The 15,730-nt window shown below is 44.6% G+C and overlaps 6 protein-coding genes across 6 annotated transcripts; 1 reads left to right on the top strand and 5 right to left on the bottom strand.

Annotated features, from left to right (window-relative positions):
- Positions 1 to 336: 336 nt before the first annotated feature.
- On the bottom strand, positions 337 to 2,358 carry HD556DRAFT_1312465 (uncharacterized protein; the record flags this gene model as incomplete). Its single annotated transcript, XM_041300662.1, has 7 exons — positions 337 to 444; positions 787 to 956; positions 1,130 to 1,317; positions 1,350 to 1,387; positions 1,444 to 1,542; positions 1,662 to 2,165; positions 2,218 to 2,358. The coding sequence occupies 7 exons, from the start codon at positions 2,356 to 2,358 to the stop codon at positions 337 to 339; spliced, it is 1,248 nt and encodes a 415-aa protein (XP_041155193.1).
- Positions 2,359 to 2,956: 598 nt separating this feature from the next.
- Positions 2,957 to 3,951, bottom strand: HD556DRAFT_1312464 (uncharacterized protein; the record flags this gene model as incomplete). Its single annotated transcript, XM_041300661.1, has 7 exons — positions 2,957 to 2,977; positions 3,034 to 3,080; positions 3,135 to 3,215; positions 3,399 to 3,478; positions 3,705 to 3,736; positions 3,794 to 3,841; positions 3,886 to 3,951. The coding sequence occupies 7 exons, from the start codon at positions 3,949 to 3,951 to the stop codon at positions 2,957 to 2,959; spliced, it is 375 nt and encodes a 124-aa protein (XP_041155192.1).
- Positions 3,952 to 5,326: 1,375 nt separating this feature from the next.
- Positions 5,327 to 6,216, bottom strand: HD556DRAFT_1312463 (uncharacterized protein; the record flags this gene model as incomplete). The annotated part of the gene is made up of 4 exons (XM_041300660.1): positions 5,327 to 5,432; positions 5,602 to 5,786; positions 5,933 to 5,957; positions 5,999 to 6,216. 4 exons carry the CDS (start codon positions 6,214 to 6,216, stop codon positions 5,327 to 5,329), a joined length of 534 nt encoding a protein of 177 aa, XP_041155191.1.
- A 285-nt stretch (positions 6,217 to 6,501) lies between these two features.
- Positions 6,502 to 7,017, bottom strand: HD556DRAFT_1246098 (uncharacterized protein; the record flags this gene model as incomplete). The annotated part of the gene is made up of 1 exon (XM_041298579.1): positions 6,502 to 7,017. A coding segment is annotated over one exon (516 nt), but the record flags the coding sequence as incomplete, so codon positions are not given.
- Positions 7,018 to 7,622: 605 nt separating this feature from the next.
- Positions 7,623 to 8,142, top strand: HD556DRAFT_1448389 (uncharacterized protein; the record flags this gene model as incomplete). The annotated part of the gene is made up of 2 exons (XM_041307417.1): positions 7,623 to 7,829; positions 7,897 to 8,142. The coding sequence occupies 2 exons, from the start codon at positions 7,623 to 7,625 to the stop codon at positions 8,140 to 8,142; spliced, it is 453 nt and encodes a 150-aa protein (XP_041155189.1).
- Positions 8,143 to 12,844: 4,702 nt separating this feature from the next.
- HD556DRAFT_1246100 (PIN domain-like protein) lies at positions 12,845 to 14,145 on the bottom strand (the record flags this gene model as incomplete). The annotated part of the gene is made up of 5 exons (XM_041298580.1): positions 12,845 to 13,345; positions 13,397 to 13,496; positions 13,558 to 13,673; positions 13,732 to 13,984; positions 14,042 to 14,145. Coding segments are annotated over 5 exons (1,074 nt in total), but the record flags the coding sequence as incomplete, so codon positions are not given.
- Positions 14,146 to 15,730: the final 1,585 nt, after the last annotated feature.

The following is a 15,730-nucleotide window of genomic DNA, read 5'->3' as shown; positions in this document are numbered from 1 at the left end:
CTGATTGTGCGGCTCATGCTTTCATCCACTGTACTCCTGGATGCACTTGCCGGTAGAATCATCTTATGTAAATATAATTTGCATATGCTCAGGTCCCAGCTTTTAGTAAGAATGAAGCAGTACTATGATTTGATAAAGATCTGACAATAATACCATATCCAAACAATATGCATGGACTCAATGAATTGAACTTGAATAAAAATGCAGTGCCAGGCTGAACATGCAATATTCTAATAGTACAGTCCTCCAGAATATCTACAGTACATGCGGGAGTCCTGCAATTAGATCCATCCCATATAACTAGTGAATATTTAAAGCCATAATAAAAACTTCCATCTATCCTAGGGATTCCAAAGATTTCCACTGGGCATCAGATTCATTGAGCCGTTGCTCTAACTCATCCAACCGCTTAAGCAGGTTGGTCTCAACTAAACCCACTCTGACCTCCAACACATTGAAGGTTCAACAATTCAGATGGGTGGATACTGAACAATGTATTGGGTCTTGCATGCCTAAGCCGCTATGCTTGTGGTGACAAGTGTGTTTGACCCTAAAGTGCAAGCAAGTGCAGCAAGGATCTAGAAGTAGGTGCTGAAGGTGCTACTGGTTGGCCAATGCAAAGCGCGGGAAGTTGCACACACATTGCGCAATGCGCAGGAAGGCTGCACCTCATATAGGAATAGCTGTGGGTAGCATACCGATTGATGCTACAAGTTCATGCTGTGTACTCCCTGGTGAACACTGCAATATCGCACTATGAGACATATGAGCCTCTACAGCATCTACCTGCCCATTGGTGGCAAGGAGATCCAATCTCCTACCAAGGTCCTGGATTCCCTGTAAGATTTCTCTTGCAGTGGGCTCTGGTTCTAGCAGGTTGGTGGGTGCAGATTGCCCAAGTTCCGGCTGCATTTGAGGCCAACCCAGAAGGACCTCCATGGGCTTTTTCTCCACCCCTACAAAATCCAATGAGCTCAACTCATTCCGAGGCCACCAGAAAATGTACCTTTGTGAACAACAATGCTCCGTTGAGAGTGAGAAGGACACGCCACGAGTGTTTTGGAGACAACTCGGGACTTGGATTTCTTGGGGCTTTTGGGCGCGTCAGAGGATGCTTTCGCCGCCTTACCTTGCAACCTCTGCCAGACACCAACACCATTGATTGCACACGTGATCTTCATGTTGTTGCAATTGGCGCAGGCAAGGTGTGTGTACCCAAATTTCTTGTCAGGGAGGACAAGGCAGGCTATGTCCAACTTGGCACACTTGTTGCACTGCCGGGGGTGGTAACGAATGAAATGCTTCAAATTTGTTAGCCTGCATTTATAACAATGTACAAAAAGACTTACCTGCCACGGAGTAGCGACATCAGAATCCGAGCCTCATTCTGCAGGCTTGAAAATGGGTCAATGTCTGCACAATGCTTAACTGAGAATCACTTACCCAAGTTTCTGCATCCCAGAAACCCTTGTCTGTGACTGGCGGAATGTCCTTGTCAGTAGTGACAGGCAGTAATTCCTGGAGCAGTAAGCTGTTAGATGCCTAACCAAAGATGAATGGACATACCCTTCATTTCACATGAATGACTCCGGTTGGCTCTTTTTTGACATCAGACATGAACTTCTTCTTCTTGTTGGAAACCACAATGGCCCCATCAGCACCTTCCTCTTCTTGCTGCTGCCGACCTGCAAAACTTCCTTCTCCTGTTTCCTCTGAGCATTGGTCATATACAGGTGGTGGAATCTTGCAGGTGGACCTGCTGTAGAGTACCTGGGAACGGGCGGGTTCTTGCGCTCCCGCAACCATCGTTTTGGTTCCACTACTGGCTTAGTGATGAAATCTGGGTCTGTGTGGAATGGCATAGATGGCAGAGTCAAGGGAGTCGATGGCGGGACAATGGGGGCCAGTGGTATTGGGATGGTAGCGGGAATATCAGTCGATGTTGCGATGGTAGAAATTTTAAGTGTGGAAGGGGGGCGATAGTCCATGGTCTTCTTGAATTGTGGATGGCTCTTTATCTGAGGGTCGTTGTTGGTGATGGAGGTCCAGTCAGGGATGTTTTCAAAGGCCCCACCCTTTGAGTGCTGTCTCACAACGGTGGCAAATGAGAGTAGCTGTGGGGAGAATGATGTAGCATTCCCACTGTATAGTTTTAAGTCTTTTGCCTGTGTCAAATGTCTTAGTTTAACAAGGAGAATTCACATAACAAACACTCACCATGTGCCTGGCAATCTTGTCTGACAGCCTTAAGGCCTCGGGATCACCCTCCTTCACCTTGATGAAGCGCTTCATGAGTGATTGCACAACAGCGAGTGTGACATTCAGGGCATCATTTGCTACTTCCGGAGGCATGGCCATGATTTCTGATTCAAAAGAAAACACGGTAGTGAACAGAGTGAATATGGCAGTTATGAGAAGTTGACTTCAGAAAATTCTGACAAGTCTGGATCGTAATCAATCCAGTCGTGAGTAATGCTGGTGACTTGTGGCTTGTGGATAGGGAAATGTGGATCAGTGGTATCGGTATTGTACTCAGGAGTGGTTCTACTATTGTCCTATGCATTTGGATGTAATACTAATAATCTATCCACCAATGTCCAGATAAACTGATACCGCATGTTTGAGCAAGCCAGACTGTCTGCTGCCCTGCATTCACCCATCTTAGTCAGGTTGCAATTAAATTTCTTATACTCATTTTCCCGAAGATTTCCACATGTGAGAGTTCTGAAACCCTATGCTCAGATCCACAGGCCAGAACTTATTTGTTGTCAAAACTCCATTATTTATTTGCTGCCCAGCTTATACAATTTTTTTACTGCATTGCAATTATTCTACTAGTAGTAGCAGTCATGCATGCATTTGACAAGCGCGGCTGAACAAGATGTAGCCGCCTATGTAACTGATAACTCCTAATATGATTTTATATATGAAATGAGTGTATGGTTCCAGGAAGATCTTAGTATTGTTTGCGATAGCCCTGAAACACTAGCATTAGACTCAAAGGTGAGAGGACAAAAATGATTGCCTACTGACCAATGGTCCTACCAGAATGATGGCCTTAGTCGCCCAATGCGCAATGCCTGTAGTGAAAGGTGGGTCATTCATTATCGTGTCACAAATCAAATAAGACGTACCTCCAAGAGGTCTCCACATGAGACTCTCGAGCATGAATGCAGTTACCCCTGGCAGCATTTCCAGATCATTAAATGTTGGAACTAATCAGGGGCTATCTCAGTCAGTAGATGAACAAAGAAAAGGCATCAATGCAGAACTTCATGTTGGTGCAAATGTCTATGTCAATACAGGCATCTGTGTCCATGACAGTGTGGGAATCCATATGTGCACAGCAACAGGTGTTGGCAAGGATGGTACTCACATGAGCAGGCTTGAAAAATCACTGTGCCATAGCACCTTCAAGTGCTCTCTACTGGTGGCCGGCTTTCCCACCAGATAGGGTGCAGCAGCAGTGTGTAAGAATCTAGAAGAGACTGTAAGTGCGAAGGGGTATGTAGACCGCAAGAGTGCTCAGGTATGGCTAGGCCAAAAGAGATGCAAAAATCAGAGGCAGAAGGGAGTGGGTGTTGTGTTTTAACAGCATAGGGTATAAATAACGAGACAAAGAAGACGAAAGCAAGTGAGTGTACAAATTGGTATGATATTGACAGAATCCAAACGGGAATGGGGTGATGCCATATCGAGGATACTTGTACTCTAGCTTTATCGATATTGAATAGGCCTGAACACAAAAATACATGAGAAACCAAAGATCAAGGACATTATCAACAATACACACCGACAAGACAGCTTCCAAAGTCCCATCTTCATAGATCTGGAGCTCATCCTGGAAGTGCATGTGCAACTCAACAATAAGTGACCTGACCTTACAATGTCAGAAATAGAGATGTACCCTTGAGGATTTCCATCAGACAATTGAGGTGCTGAAGCGGCCATCCTGGTCAACGTGATCTGCACTGGGAGGATGAACACAGAACACAGAGCAGAAAATTAACATTATTGTAAGCTGCCATTTAAAAGACAATAGATGGAAAATACAGCATTATCCTTGAAGGAACATGATTGATTTTACCATCATGTCCCACACAAAAAATCATTGAAACATGAATTACTTTTTTTCAATGTTTTGACAGGCAAAATGAGGGGAAATTTCTATCTTCTCAATCAATGTTTTTTGGATGTTTGGTGGAGGAAAATGGGAAAATGCCTGCAGTGGGTCGTGTAATGCTTTCATGTGAAGCCAATGAACCCTGTAAACTGTTGTGTCTTGAGCCTCAGCTCAAAATACCCGGATTACAAGGGACATACATACAATCATTCATCCAATCACTGCTGACTGAATCACCTTGCATGTCTAGAGACCAGAACCATGAGAGAGTTGCATTTCGCTGCCTCTGGGCATTTGGGTCCGCCATAGCAGCAGTTGTTTTGAGATGGCACTTTTCCATCTAGAGGTACTTATTAAGTAGGCCATGAGCTTCCAGGTTTCCGAGTTGTGCCTGACATTTCATATAAATTATTGTGTTGAGTCGGATGACCCTTTCAACTGAATGAACCTGCGTCCATGCCCTCATTGACTTGGCTTGTGATTCCACCGGATGCACAGTGGTACAAAAGAGCACAGCCTTATCCAGTAGATGCATTCTGATCGCTTGCAAGGCATCGTTGGCCTGACCTTCCCAAAGTGCAATTTCCTAACCAATGAGGTGTTCAACTCCCAGCTCTGTACAGCATGCTACACCTATATTGGATGGCAGAGGTATCACGGTCTTCTCAGGGTAGAAGAGATCCTGCAGCTGACATCCATGTGCTTTGGGTTCAGATTCTGTATCACTGCCATTCATTCCTTCATCTTCTGAATCGTCATCTATGAGGTCCAAGTGAAGATATCTGGTTTCATCATCACTGTCAAAGCCCTCGCTGAGATGAGTGCCCACCATGATCGTAAATTCATCTATCCGACTTTGCAATTTTGTCCAGCATCTGCATATGTCCAAGGTTTGGGTCTCTGCGAGGTGTCTGCTGAGCTTCCAAATATCCATAGTGAGTGTGATCTGCATCTCTTTGATGATGATGCCAGATGCAATCCATGTAGCAGCACCTCATTGCAGATTCCCACCCAATTGGCCTACCCAGGAGGACAGTAAAGCTAGCTCCTGTTGCTTCTGAGTTGGTGCTGATCAATGTAATCAGTTGTGTGGGCCAGATGCTGAGGGAGCAGAAACTCACCCCTCTTTAACTGTACTTCAAATACATCCATCACCGATGGATCGGCGACTCGACATGAATGAGCATATTGGTCCTGTTCTTCCTATTTTGCGACCATAATAGGATCGGCGGTTTCATTGAGCTTGTCAAAAGCAGAGGCGCTTTCTGTGACACCCTTAATAGCTTCCTTATATTTCTGGCAAAGAAAACTGCATGCATGATGTCATTAGAAAGTCCTCACTAAGGAGATTTATAGCTCAACTCATGCAAATCATCTTCATAAAATTAGAGTCATTCATCTGGTAATTGAGACACTCTTGCCAATGGGGGGTTGACATCTCTCTTGCAGCAGGAGATATAATATTTAGAGGCGCCCACAACATCTCCATAATTTCTCTGTCAATCCTAGCGGCCCCAGTGATAAATGTTGATGTGTACCAAACATAGCATTTGTCTTGGTGTCCATGAACATGCCAGAGGCCAATTCCTGGTATGATCTCCATTCCAAAAGGGAGGCTCAAATAGAGACTCTCATTTACCCGACACCAGAAGTGCTTGTTATACTGACAATTAATATTATAAAATGTGAAAGCTTGACTGAGCCCATCCGTGTGGTGGCTTAATGTGTGACATAGGGCATAGTCCATATTCATTTGCCTGATGGCAGATGTCACCCCATGAATCAAATATGTGGGATCCTGAAACATACTGTTTGCCCTTTTGAAAATCCACAACTGAATGAGGCACAAAACAGCTGTGGCGGACACACACACACCTGCCTATCCTGGTACCTTCGAGTGTGTGTGGGGAAGCATTGGCCTGGTTTATGGCTCGGTGATTGTTGCACTCGGATGGTTGAATAATGTTGTTGGCAATGGCTAGATGAGCCTTATATTGGTCTTTGGAAACCATGAAGCACTGGACATCAGTCAACCAGACTTCATCTTCTGGGTGAGTGGGATGAAGGTGCTCTGCTTTGAAGTTGCCGTCCATGACCAGTGATTGGGCATATAGCTAACTGGGATCATCGGAATTCCTATCAGCTGGCAGTGGGGCATTGATGCCGGGTTGAGGGCCAGCCAGGCAAAAGAGAGCAAGTTCACCGGATGTTGGCTGTCTTCTCTCATAAGCAAACCCATTCCATTTAAGCAGTGTCAGCTGTCGCCATTGCCATGCTACCCTCATCAATTCTCTGTAATGGTCCTGTGGGGAATTGAGCTCTCATAACCTTGATTTTCTATGTGCAACACGTACTGGGACTAGATGCAGAAATATACTTCACGTCTTTTTTCTCAACTTGTTGTAGTAATTCATTGCCAAGGTTCCACATTCAAAGTTGTCAAAGGTGAAACCATCCAGCACTGGAAAGGTAAATGCAGTCTTTGGCTGGGTGAAGGATGCCGGAAACATGCCCATCTCAAATAATTGCTTGTCAGCAGTGCAAGTGTTCAGACATTGACAAAAGTATATTATGAGCGAATGTACTCTGGACTTGTCAACAATGGTGATGCATTGCTTACCATTCAAGAATGGAAGTTCGAGTATGGTAGGGAGGTCCTTTGACAGTTGATATATTGGCTCGTCGGTGTCCTCCCATTCGTGGATATCCCCAAGTATTGGACAAGGCTTTCTCTGATGCCCCAAATAAATTTCCATACCTATCTTAGTTAGAGACATTTCCTCAAAAAATCCCCCATTCCATTTCCCTATCTTATGGAAGGGCAGTCTCCAGTGCTCATCTCTACAGCACTTCAAACAAAATAATGGGTCGCCGAGACAGTCATGGCACCTATACACATTTGACTCAGTGCTGCACAGGCAGCATAATTTAGCTGCTGGTGGAGCCTCTTATTTATGGAGGATCCAGAGGTAATCATCCATCTGAAATTTCCATTCCTGGAGATAATCATTTGGGCTCTAGGACATTGGTCAGTGCAAAATGCATGACATGAACATTGTAGTACACCTTTGTCTTCTTTCTTCCTGACTGTAAGCTGAGGGCACCAATTGGTTCCTTATTGCCAAAGTCCTCATAGTCAGCATTGAAATCGGTTGACGATTGATCCCATGCACAATCAGAATGGTGTTTTCTGGGAGACTTTGCTGGAGATGATTGCACAGATGGGCTTGACTGACTAGGTTTAACTGGGCATCACTTCCCTTTCAAGCCACAAGTGGTCTCCTTTGTTTTCCATGTCACCCATTGTGCTGTTCTCCATAGAGCCAATGTCCTTACCCTAGACTTGCCCATGTAGTTACTGGGAACTTGTGTTAATTTTAGGACGAGCAAAATTTACATGCTAACTGTTGGCTTGCTTAATAGCTGAAGTGAAATGTAAATTAAGTAAAGGTCAATATTTTAAATAAGACCTCATTCAATCTAACCTTGTCCTTCAATAATGTCTGACCATAACTCTGCCTCTGATTCAGAGTCCAACAAACAACCTCCAGCAAATGAAGAAGATGTTGCTGTCCTGCAATCTTACCTTGAGCAATGGCGCTCTGCTGCTGCATCGGAGCGAAAGAATATATTGAAAGCAGCTACAATGGAAGCCCAGACAAAAGCACCAGTTATGTCAATTGTACTGTTCAAGGCTTGTAAAGCAGTGTGTTGCCATTAATTTTCTGGTATATGATGCGCTCCTCATTGTTGTTCAGACATATGAGACATAGTTCCACAACCATGCAAAGGTGAAGAAACTGGGGAAACCCCCAATCAAGATGGGGCAGAAATGGACCGAGAGAAGTGTCGTAGACACACTCCGGAAAAAGGAACTCTTGAAAAAAATCGAGGACAAGACTGGTGCCAAACACAGAACAAAGGAGATGATGAACCATTACACAGTCCACCTAAACCGCCTGATGGCATCACTTTCACCAGAAGATCTTGAACAAGCCAAAGAGACAGCTGATGAGTGAAATAGTCAAGGTGTTCCAGACGATGTCAAAGTCAAGATCGCGAGAAAGAAGGGTGACGACATGATCTGACATTTTTCATTGGAGATGTGGAACCGCTGTCTTGTTACTTAAGGGTCTTATATAAAAGTTGTGTATAATGACAACACAATTATACACAGGGAAGACTTCTTGCCAGTCCTTAAGTCCACGGTCTCCGACTTTTCTACTTCGTGGGAGGTAACGTGGTGAGTTCTTGGGAGGATTTAGTTTGTTGTCCTCTTCTTGTGTAGTCTGATACGAAGTGTTGTGGAATGTTCTGTGTTCTGGATAAATTCGTTAGGTTTGTTTCAGCCTAGTAGGTCGTGTTTCAACCTATGAAAGTCTGTTTCAACTTTGTCGTCCTTAGATATGTGTCTCACTTTTCGTTGAAAGAGAGAGTCTTATGTATACACGTAAAGCTTAGAATGAGAGCTGTTCAATGGTTATATAGTCAACCCCTGTAAGGTAGTATATAACCTAGAGTAGAATAACGATAACGAAAGTTATATAGTCAACCCCTGTAAGGTAGTATATAACTTTAGAATAGAATAATGATGTGTCTTAGTCTTACTTCAAGGCACGTTGCCTGCACTTTTATTCTTACGTACTCTCACACGGTTTGAGAGAAGAATGAAAAATGGGAAGTTTTATTTCATGGGTGAAAATGGGGTCCTTTTATACCTTTTGGGAACACCCTTACTAAGCATGATTTATCAGATGGATTGGTAAGAATGTGGCTTACAAACCAGATGATGAATCAGCTTATTACTAAGTACATTACAAATACAGTGTAATCTTACAAAGAATTTACAAAGCATGACAAATCATGACAAAACATGATGAGTCATGTGAATGTTGTTACAAAGCATGACCAATCATGACTAAACATGTTGAGTCAGCTTAAATAATGTTACAAACCAGAATATTCCCCAGTCACATGATGTGCTGACAAATAAAATCTGGTGGCTGAAAGAAGCCAAATAAAAATAAACAGTCAGAAATAAATAGAGATACAAAACTTTGACAAACAAATCTGTGGCTGAAAGTAGCCAAATAAAAATAAATAATGAGAAATAAACAGAAGGTCACATGCTCATAAAAATACAAGGTAAGATAAGTCTGAAAAGTGAGAAATAAAATAGAAGACAATGAAATAAAGGAAAATAGAGAGGCAACTCAGTGACAGAGGGCTAGACAGTCTCTCATATCTTCCTTATCACTCTCTATATATATCTGACATGGTATGAATCACATACCATGCATGACATCGGTAACCCAGCTCTCAACCCTTTCCACTTAGTATAAGTAGTCAGACATCCTGTATTAGATTCCCTAACTTGCATCTACTCAATCTTCCCTCGAAACTACTTCCTTCAAGAGCCTCTCAGCTCTTGTCTCTAGTACAACTTTTCTTAGGTGCTCGTTGCGCCTAAGCCTACCTCGATCGATGGTCATCATTCGGACAAGACAGTCCTTATTTTGACTTCAGTGACTTCAAAGACATCCATCTCAGAAGTCACATGACACGCACGTCTGTGATATCTGCCGACTCAACGTCGCCAGCCTCACTTGCTATACTGGACTCTTCCGGTTATGTCACAAACATTAGTGGACAACACCCCTCTTAGGGCTCCGCATAACAGATCTATTTGAGTGCATAACAGCCAGAGAATAACATACTTATGTCCCTGTTTGTGATGGGATCATTTGTCCACTCTTGGCTCCACCATACCTTGTCAGCCAATTTATATCATTGCAAGAGTTTTCAGCAATCCCAGGTCAGAAGCTTCAACAGCCGACTTACGTTTGAACCTTATATAAGGTTCCACTCCAATCAGGCCCTTAAACCTCAGTATCTGGGAAGGCACAGGTGGAATCCACAAGTCCAATGGGGTATATCCCCTCCACCAGGCGAGGGGCCCTTTGAATTTGTGTTTTGCTACCTCTGGAGAGTTGCTACACATAGATCTGTGGGAGTCAGAGGAATTGACATAGCTACTGTCAGAAGTGGCACTGGTGACCGAGTCACCATCATCTGAATATACTGCTGTAGCAAAGTGAACTTGCTTTCCAAACATGACTGTTTTGTGTAAAATAAGGAGGTCAGGGAAGGATTACAATGGGCCAAGATATACTTCCATATGTGGATCACCTGACTGTGCCACTGTGGCAGTGGAATGTGTGGGACAATGATCATAGAAGAAGTTGTATTACGTGACAATGGTATTAACAGGGCCACAGCACCATGCTTCCATAATGGCCATGTGTGCTCGGAAACACTGTTAAGACCATGCACAAAGGGTAGGACTGATTCCGAGGGGCTTGGCTTCAGCTCGTGCGCTGCGCCCCTTACCCAAGTATGTGCCCTTAATTTCAGAATGATGTCTGAAGAAAGTCCAAGGACGTCCGAAGGACGTCCGAAGCGCGGGAAAGTTTGGAAGGACTTTCCGGACGAGTGCAAGTAACTTCCGGACGAGTGCGGGAAAGTTCCGGAGGAACTTCCGGAAATTATGATGAGGTTTCGTCCTGATACGGATACGTGTAATGGCTACTTAGGACAAGTCCTAAGTAGAAGCAAACAGAGGAAAGGCTGCAAGGACAAAGTCCGAGGCAGAATAGGTCCGGAGGACCGCGGGAAAGTTTCGGACGAACGTCCGGAAACTTCGGAGGATCGGATGAGCAGATAAGCAGAGCTCTGGCCTAGGGAATTTCTCCCTAGGCCCAAGATGGATATTGACTAAGTCGATAGACTAGAACTGATGTGAGGACTTAGAGTGAGATCTAGTGCGAGGACTAATATGATATTCAGACTGAGGAACTACAGGACATATACAAGAGTTTATATACTAAGGAAATAACGGAAAGATCAGTAAGCAAGTGTCCGAGGCTATGTATGAAGCATAAGCAAAGTTATCAAGCGCGAGTCGGAAATGAAGCATAGGTTAACGGATCAGTAAGCATACCAGTAGTAAGTATAACTGAGATACCGAGGACAAGGAATACCGAATAGAGGAATAGGCTGTGTTAATGTTATATGCACAGGAATGAATTAGGAAGCTTATTGTATATCGGATTGGATTGGATTGGACCGGATTGGACCGGACGTCCGGATGAGACGCGTGGATATATGGGATATGACATTAGGGTGATGGGACAAAGGATGAATGATGCAGGCTAGCTGCAGAGGTATGGAGGTGTGATGTACGGAGGTAAAGGGATCTGGACATGGATGCGCGGATGTGGATGTGCAGAGGTGCAGGGATCCTCCTCTATCTGGTGTCATTTCTCTGCCTCCTCCACTTTGATGAAGCTCTCCGAATAACTTGGCACGATGTCACTTTCCAAGTCCAGGATCCCCTGCTCAAAGGTCACTGGATTGATGCCACTCCAAAAATATTCAACCAGGGGATATTCAAAGGGTCTGACTTCTGTGTACGGCTGATGCTGCCTTTCTGAAAGACACATCAACATGGTGGTATGTTGACATATTGTACTGGTCCAGCTCTTTATTCTTGACATAATGTGCTTCTAGGAATAGCTCCATTTTACTTGTATGCTGATATTCACAAGCCATGGATGTGCCCCATCTGTGCATTTGCAGTATGGTGGCTTCTTGCAAGCCAAAATAATGACCATCTTGATGGGTACGTGTTCCGAAAAAAGGTGGGGAGTGATGGGGTGAGTGTCAACCCAACAGATGCTATGGTATGTTGGAGTCAAAAGCTGTTCTTGTGTAGATGATTGACTTACCTGGTGGTTCCAGTCATCTGAGTCTTTCCTGGAGTGCTTCCGAAACAACCTTCTGGACATTGGTATTGATCCTTGCCCATATGGAACACATTCTTTTTGCCGTGGTGGATGTCAGTACCTTGCAATGGTTTTACGCTGGCCATTTCGCAACATTTGCACATGGGGGATGGGCCGAAAACTTCGACAACCCAAGTACAATTTTTAAATATTTGTTGTCCTGGACTGATAGCCCATTTGTCAAACGTGAGGATTACTTTAACCCTAATCGTCCTCGACATGATCCTTGCCCCACCTGTGGTCGTACCTGTGCTTGTGCTTAGCTTATAACACACACTTGTTCAGTCGAATAATTTTCATATGATACATGCAGATACTATGGTCACCAGTGAGAATTATGTGAGATCAATAATGTCCATCGGCTGGGCTTTTGACTTCCCCCTGCTCTTGGAACCAGAACTACAACTGAAATAATCTCTTGTAAGGTCAATTACCCATTCATCATCACTCTCTGAGTTGTTGGTCAGATCGATGGTGTCCAGCAACAAGGGACCAGCTACCACCTCGCACTCAGAAGAGTGTTCCTGGTTGAACAACTTGAGCAGCGTTGGAAGGGTGTTATGATAGACAACATACCTTCTCTCATGACTTTGCAGGTGTCTTGGAGGACTCGCCGACAGTATTGGTTGATGACAACAACAACAACTCGGACCACATTAATTTAGTCCAGGCATTGTAGATGCCCTTGGGTACCCACATGCGGAAAGGCTTTAACAGCCCTTCAGACATTGACAAATCAGTGATATATTGAAAAGTCTCCTTTAGAAGTGCATCTGCAGGCATCCGTACATTGTAACCACAGATTTCACCTACAGTCTGTGGCTTCTGGACAAAATGGAGGAAGAAGTGGCGAGTTGCAGCTCCTGCAAGTGCAACCTTATTGTATGGCCTTGTCAGTCATTTGCACACAATTCAAGTGACTTCCACTTACATCCTGGTTGATCGGTTGCCAGGTGCTGAGGTCTTGCAACAATTCACTGGTCACAACACCTGGCCAGACTTGACCACGGAATGTGTCGAGCAGGTGGCCTGCATCCTCCCAGCCCAATAGAGGGACCACCACAGCTGCAATTTTTCTGGCATCTGGGACACCAGGCTCGTGAACGGAGACCAAAGGTTCGTGGATAGCTGGGTGGAGGTACGCAGACCAGGTGTCGAAGCTCGGAATCTCACTAGGAAGATTTTCGGCCAACGATGGGTGGCACCGGCCAATTTGCGATGTTGGGTCATAGCGGAGGTGTTGTCGTACATCATTTCGCCATGCTTGACGGTGCGGACCAGCAAATTCGCAGCCTGACTCAGCTGCAAGCAGGGAGTTGCCCATACCACAGCGTGCGAGCCCGAATGCAGTTGCAGGACCACAGCCAGGCAGGCCTGTCTACAAGATAATGTGAGGCAATAGATTGTTGAATACTTGCAAGATATTTACCATGTCATAGTCGCCCCCACAAAGAAGGCTGACAAGGGCATAGTCTTCACGGGGCATCGCAGCTTCATACACACTAGCCGTTGTGTCTGAGAAGGAAGAACTACGAAAAAAATCAGTCCAAGTTGACAGCTCCAAACGACAACACAAAGCAGATATCCTACTTTCGAATCACGCAGCGACAGCCAAATGCAAACACATCGCTGTCATCAGTCATCACCGCATCAATAGCGCCCGCAGAGTTCATAGCAGCAAGCTCGGCCTCAGCCTCACCCCTTGCCTACAGGTAAATACAATGTCAGTCACTGAAGACTGTTATTGAAAACAAAAGAAATTACCATGAACCACTGGATGTTGAATGCATCCAGGATTTGCTGGGTAGGCTTCGTCATCCAGTGGTCTTTTGCGGTGGCCACATTTTTTCCTCGTTTGAGTGCTGGTTGCTCAGGTCCGTCGTAGGCAAAGACAAGCTGAACCAGGAAGCATTTCAGTCTCGCAGTCCGAAAAAGAAAGGTGCGCAGAGCAGGATTTTGGCCACTCCATGCATGAGCTCGGCCACGCATGACCTGCTGGCACTGCTCAAACCATATACTGATGAGGTTTGGCAATCAGACCAGTTAGCTTAGACTGAGTATATAGCGCACTCACCTGACATCAACCCCGATGATGAAGGGGCGAAAAGGAGGACATCCTGCATATCTCCCTTCTAGGGCAAGCACCGTGAGTGACTTCGTTCTCACGCTGGGCTTTAAGTACTAAAATTAAACAAATGAAAACTTCTCCGCAACACCATAAGCCATGAATGTACCGTCCAAACTTGATGAACACCCATGGTTTGATGACAATGAGAAAGCCGTCGTCGAGCCAGGGGCCAGGTGACGTTGAGTAGAATAGAGAGGAGGAGGATGGAGTAAGCAGATATGTACTAGGTAAGCAATTAGCCACCCAGACTGTAAAGCTGGCGGCGGCATTGAGACTGTCAATTTCTCGAGTGCACACGGCTGCACCTGTTGCTGTTGCAGAGAGCCTCACGAAGATAAGACCGACAGCAGACTGCTGCCAGCCAAAAGATTGACAGTTTTGCATGAGAAATTCACAGTCCGTCGGCTAAACGTGGTGTCACACTTTGCCTTGTCGGAATGTCAACCTCGAATCCTGACACGTTCAAAAACGCATCCTCTCATTGATATTTACTCAATCTACCTACCACAATACGTGCTCTGTAGCTTCTACACTACCCTTCGACCTTTTCGACGTGTTTTGTCTCCTCGTCACGTTCTCGTCTGCACCTGGGGTCGTTCATCCGTCCGTGGACCATGCATGTGCGCCAATAAGCTTAGGTAAGCTCTACCAGGACCATCAATTTCCTGTTGCTCAGCTTAGATTCTCACACATATCAGGTGACTGTGAAAAATATGTTTGCATAAGGTTACCCTGTGGGAAAGCTTACAAATCGCTAAATACATATCCTATGTCATTATGCTACCAATAAATTCATCAGCCACAGATTTCACAAACATATGTACACAATATGTAATCATTTCTCACTCATGTCTAGCCAAGTCATCAAGGGTCACCTGACCCATGGGCCATACACAGCTCTTGCTGACTGATCATTATACCAACTAGAGTTATGAATATTTACTTTATGACCCAAAGAAACCGTGTGACTTGGTACTAACGAACTAAAGTTACAACTTTAAGTACGAGAAACTAGTAGTATAGCCACCAAATTTGTCTATATAAGGACCAGCTTTTTGCCCAATAAAATAAGCAGTTCCCCACTGTTTTTACCTCTCAGAATAAAATTGTGAGTGAAGTGTGAATCAGCAACCAGGAAAGTGCAGTTCAAGGGTGGAGCTCACTGTGCTCAACAACCAGCACCACTCTTCTGAGCTCATTGTGTTGAACATCTAGCACATACCTTGAGCTCACTGTGTCTGACGACTAGCAAGACTAGTCTTTCTTTTTTTGTTTTTCTCTTGATTGTCTGTCTGAATTTCTTTGTTTCTTTTTGTGTCTTTGTCTGTGTCTCTGTCTGTGATTTTCTCTGTGATTTGTTTCCATCTCTGTGTCTGGTTATCTGAGTGTCTGTGTGTTTGTTTTCTTTTCTCTGAGATTGTGTCTGAGATTCGTGACTGAAACTCGTGTTTCTGTTTCTTTTTCTCTTTCTCTCTCTCTGTCTCAAGTGTGTGTGGTGTGTTGGTGACTGACTGTGCTGACCATCTTTCTGATCACTGTCTGTTTGCTTTGTGATCGTTGTTGCTAACAGTCTCCATGACCGTGTTCGTGTTCGTTTTTCTGTTGTAGTAGTCTTGTTTTGTTGTTGTCTCAACC

This window comes from Suillus plorans (genome assembly GCF_016647745.1).
Source record: "Suillus plorans strain S12 chromosome Unknown HD556scaffold_74, whole genome shotgun sequence".
NCBI lineage: Eukaryota > Fungi > Basidiomycota > Agaricomycetes > Boletales > Suillaceae > Suillus > Suillus plorans.
Note: the sequence above shows the minus strand (reverse complement) of the source record. Positions and strands in the feature narration are given on the sequence as shown.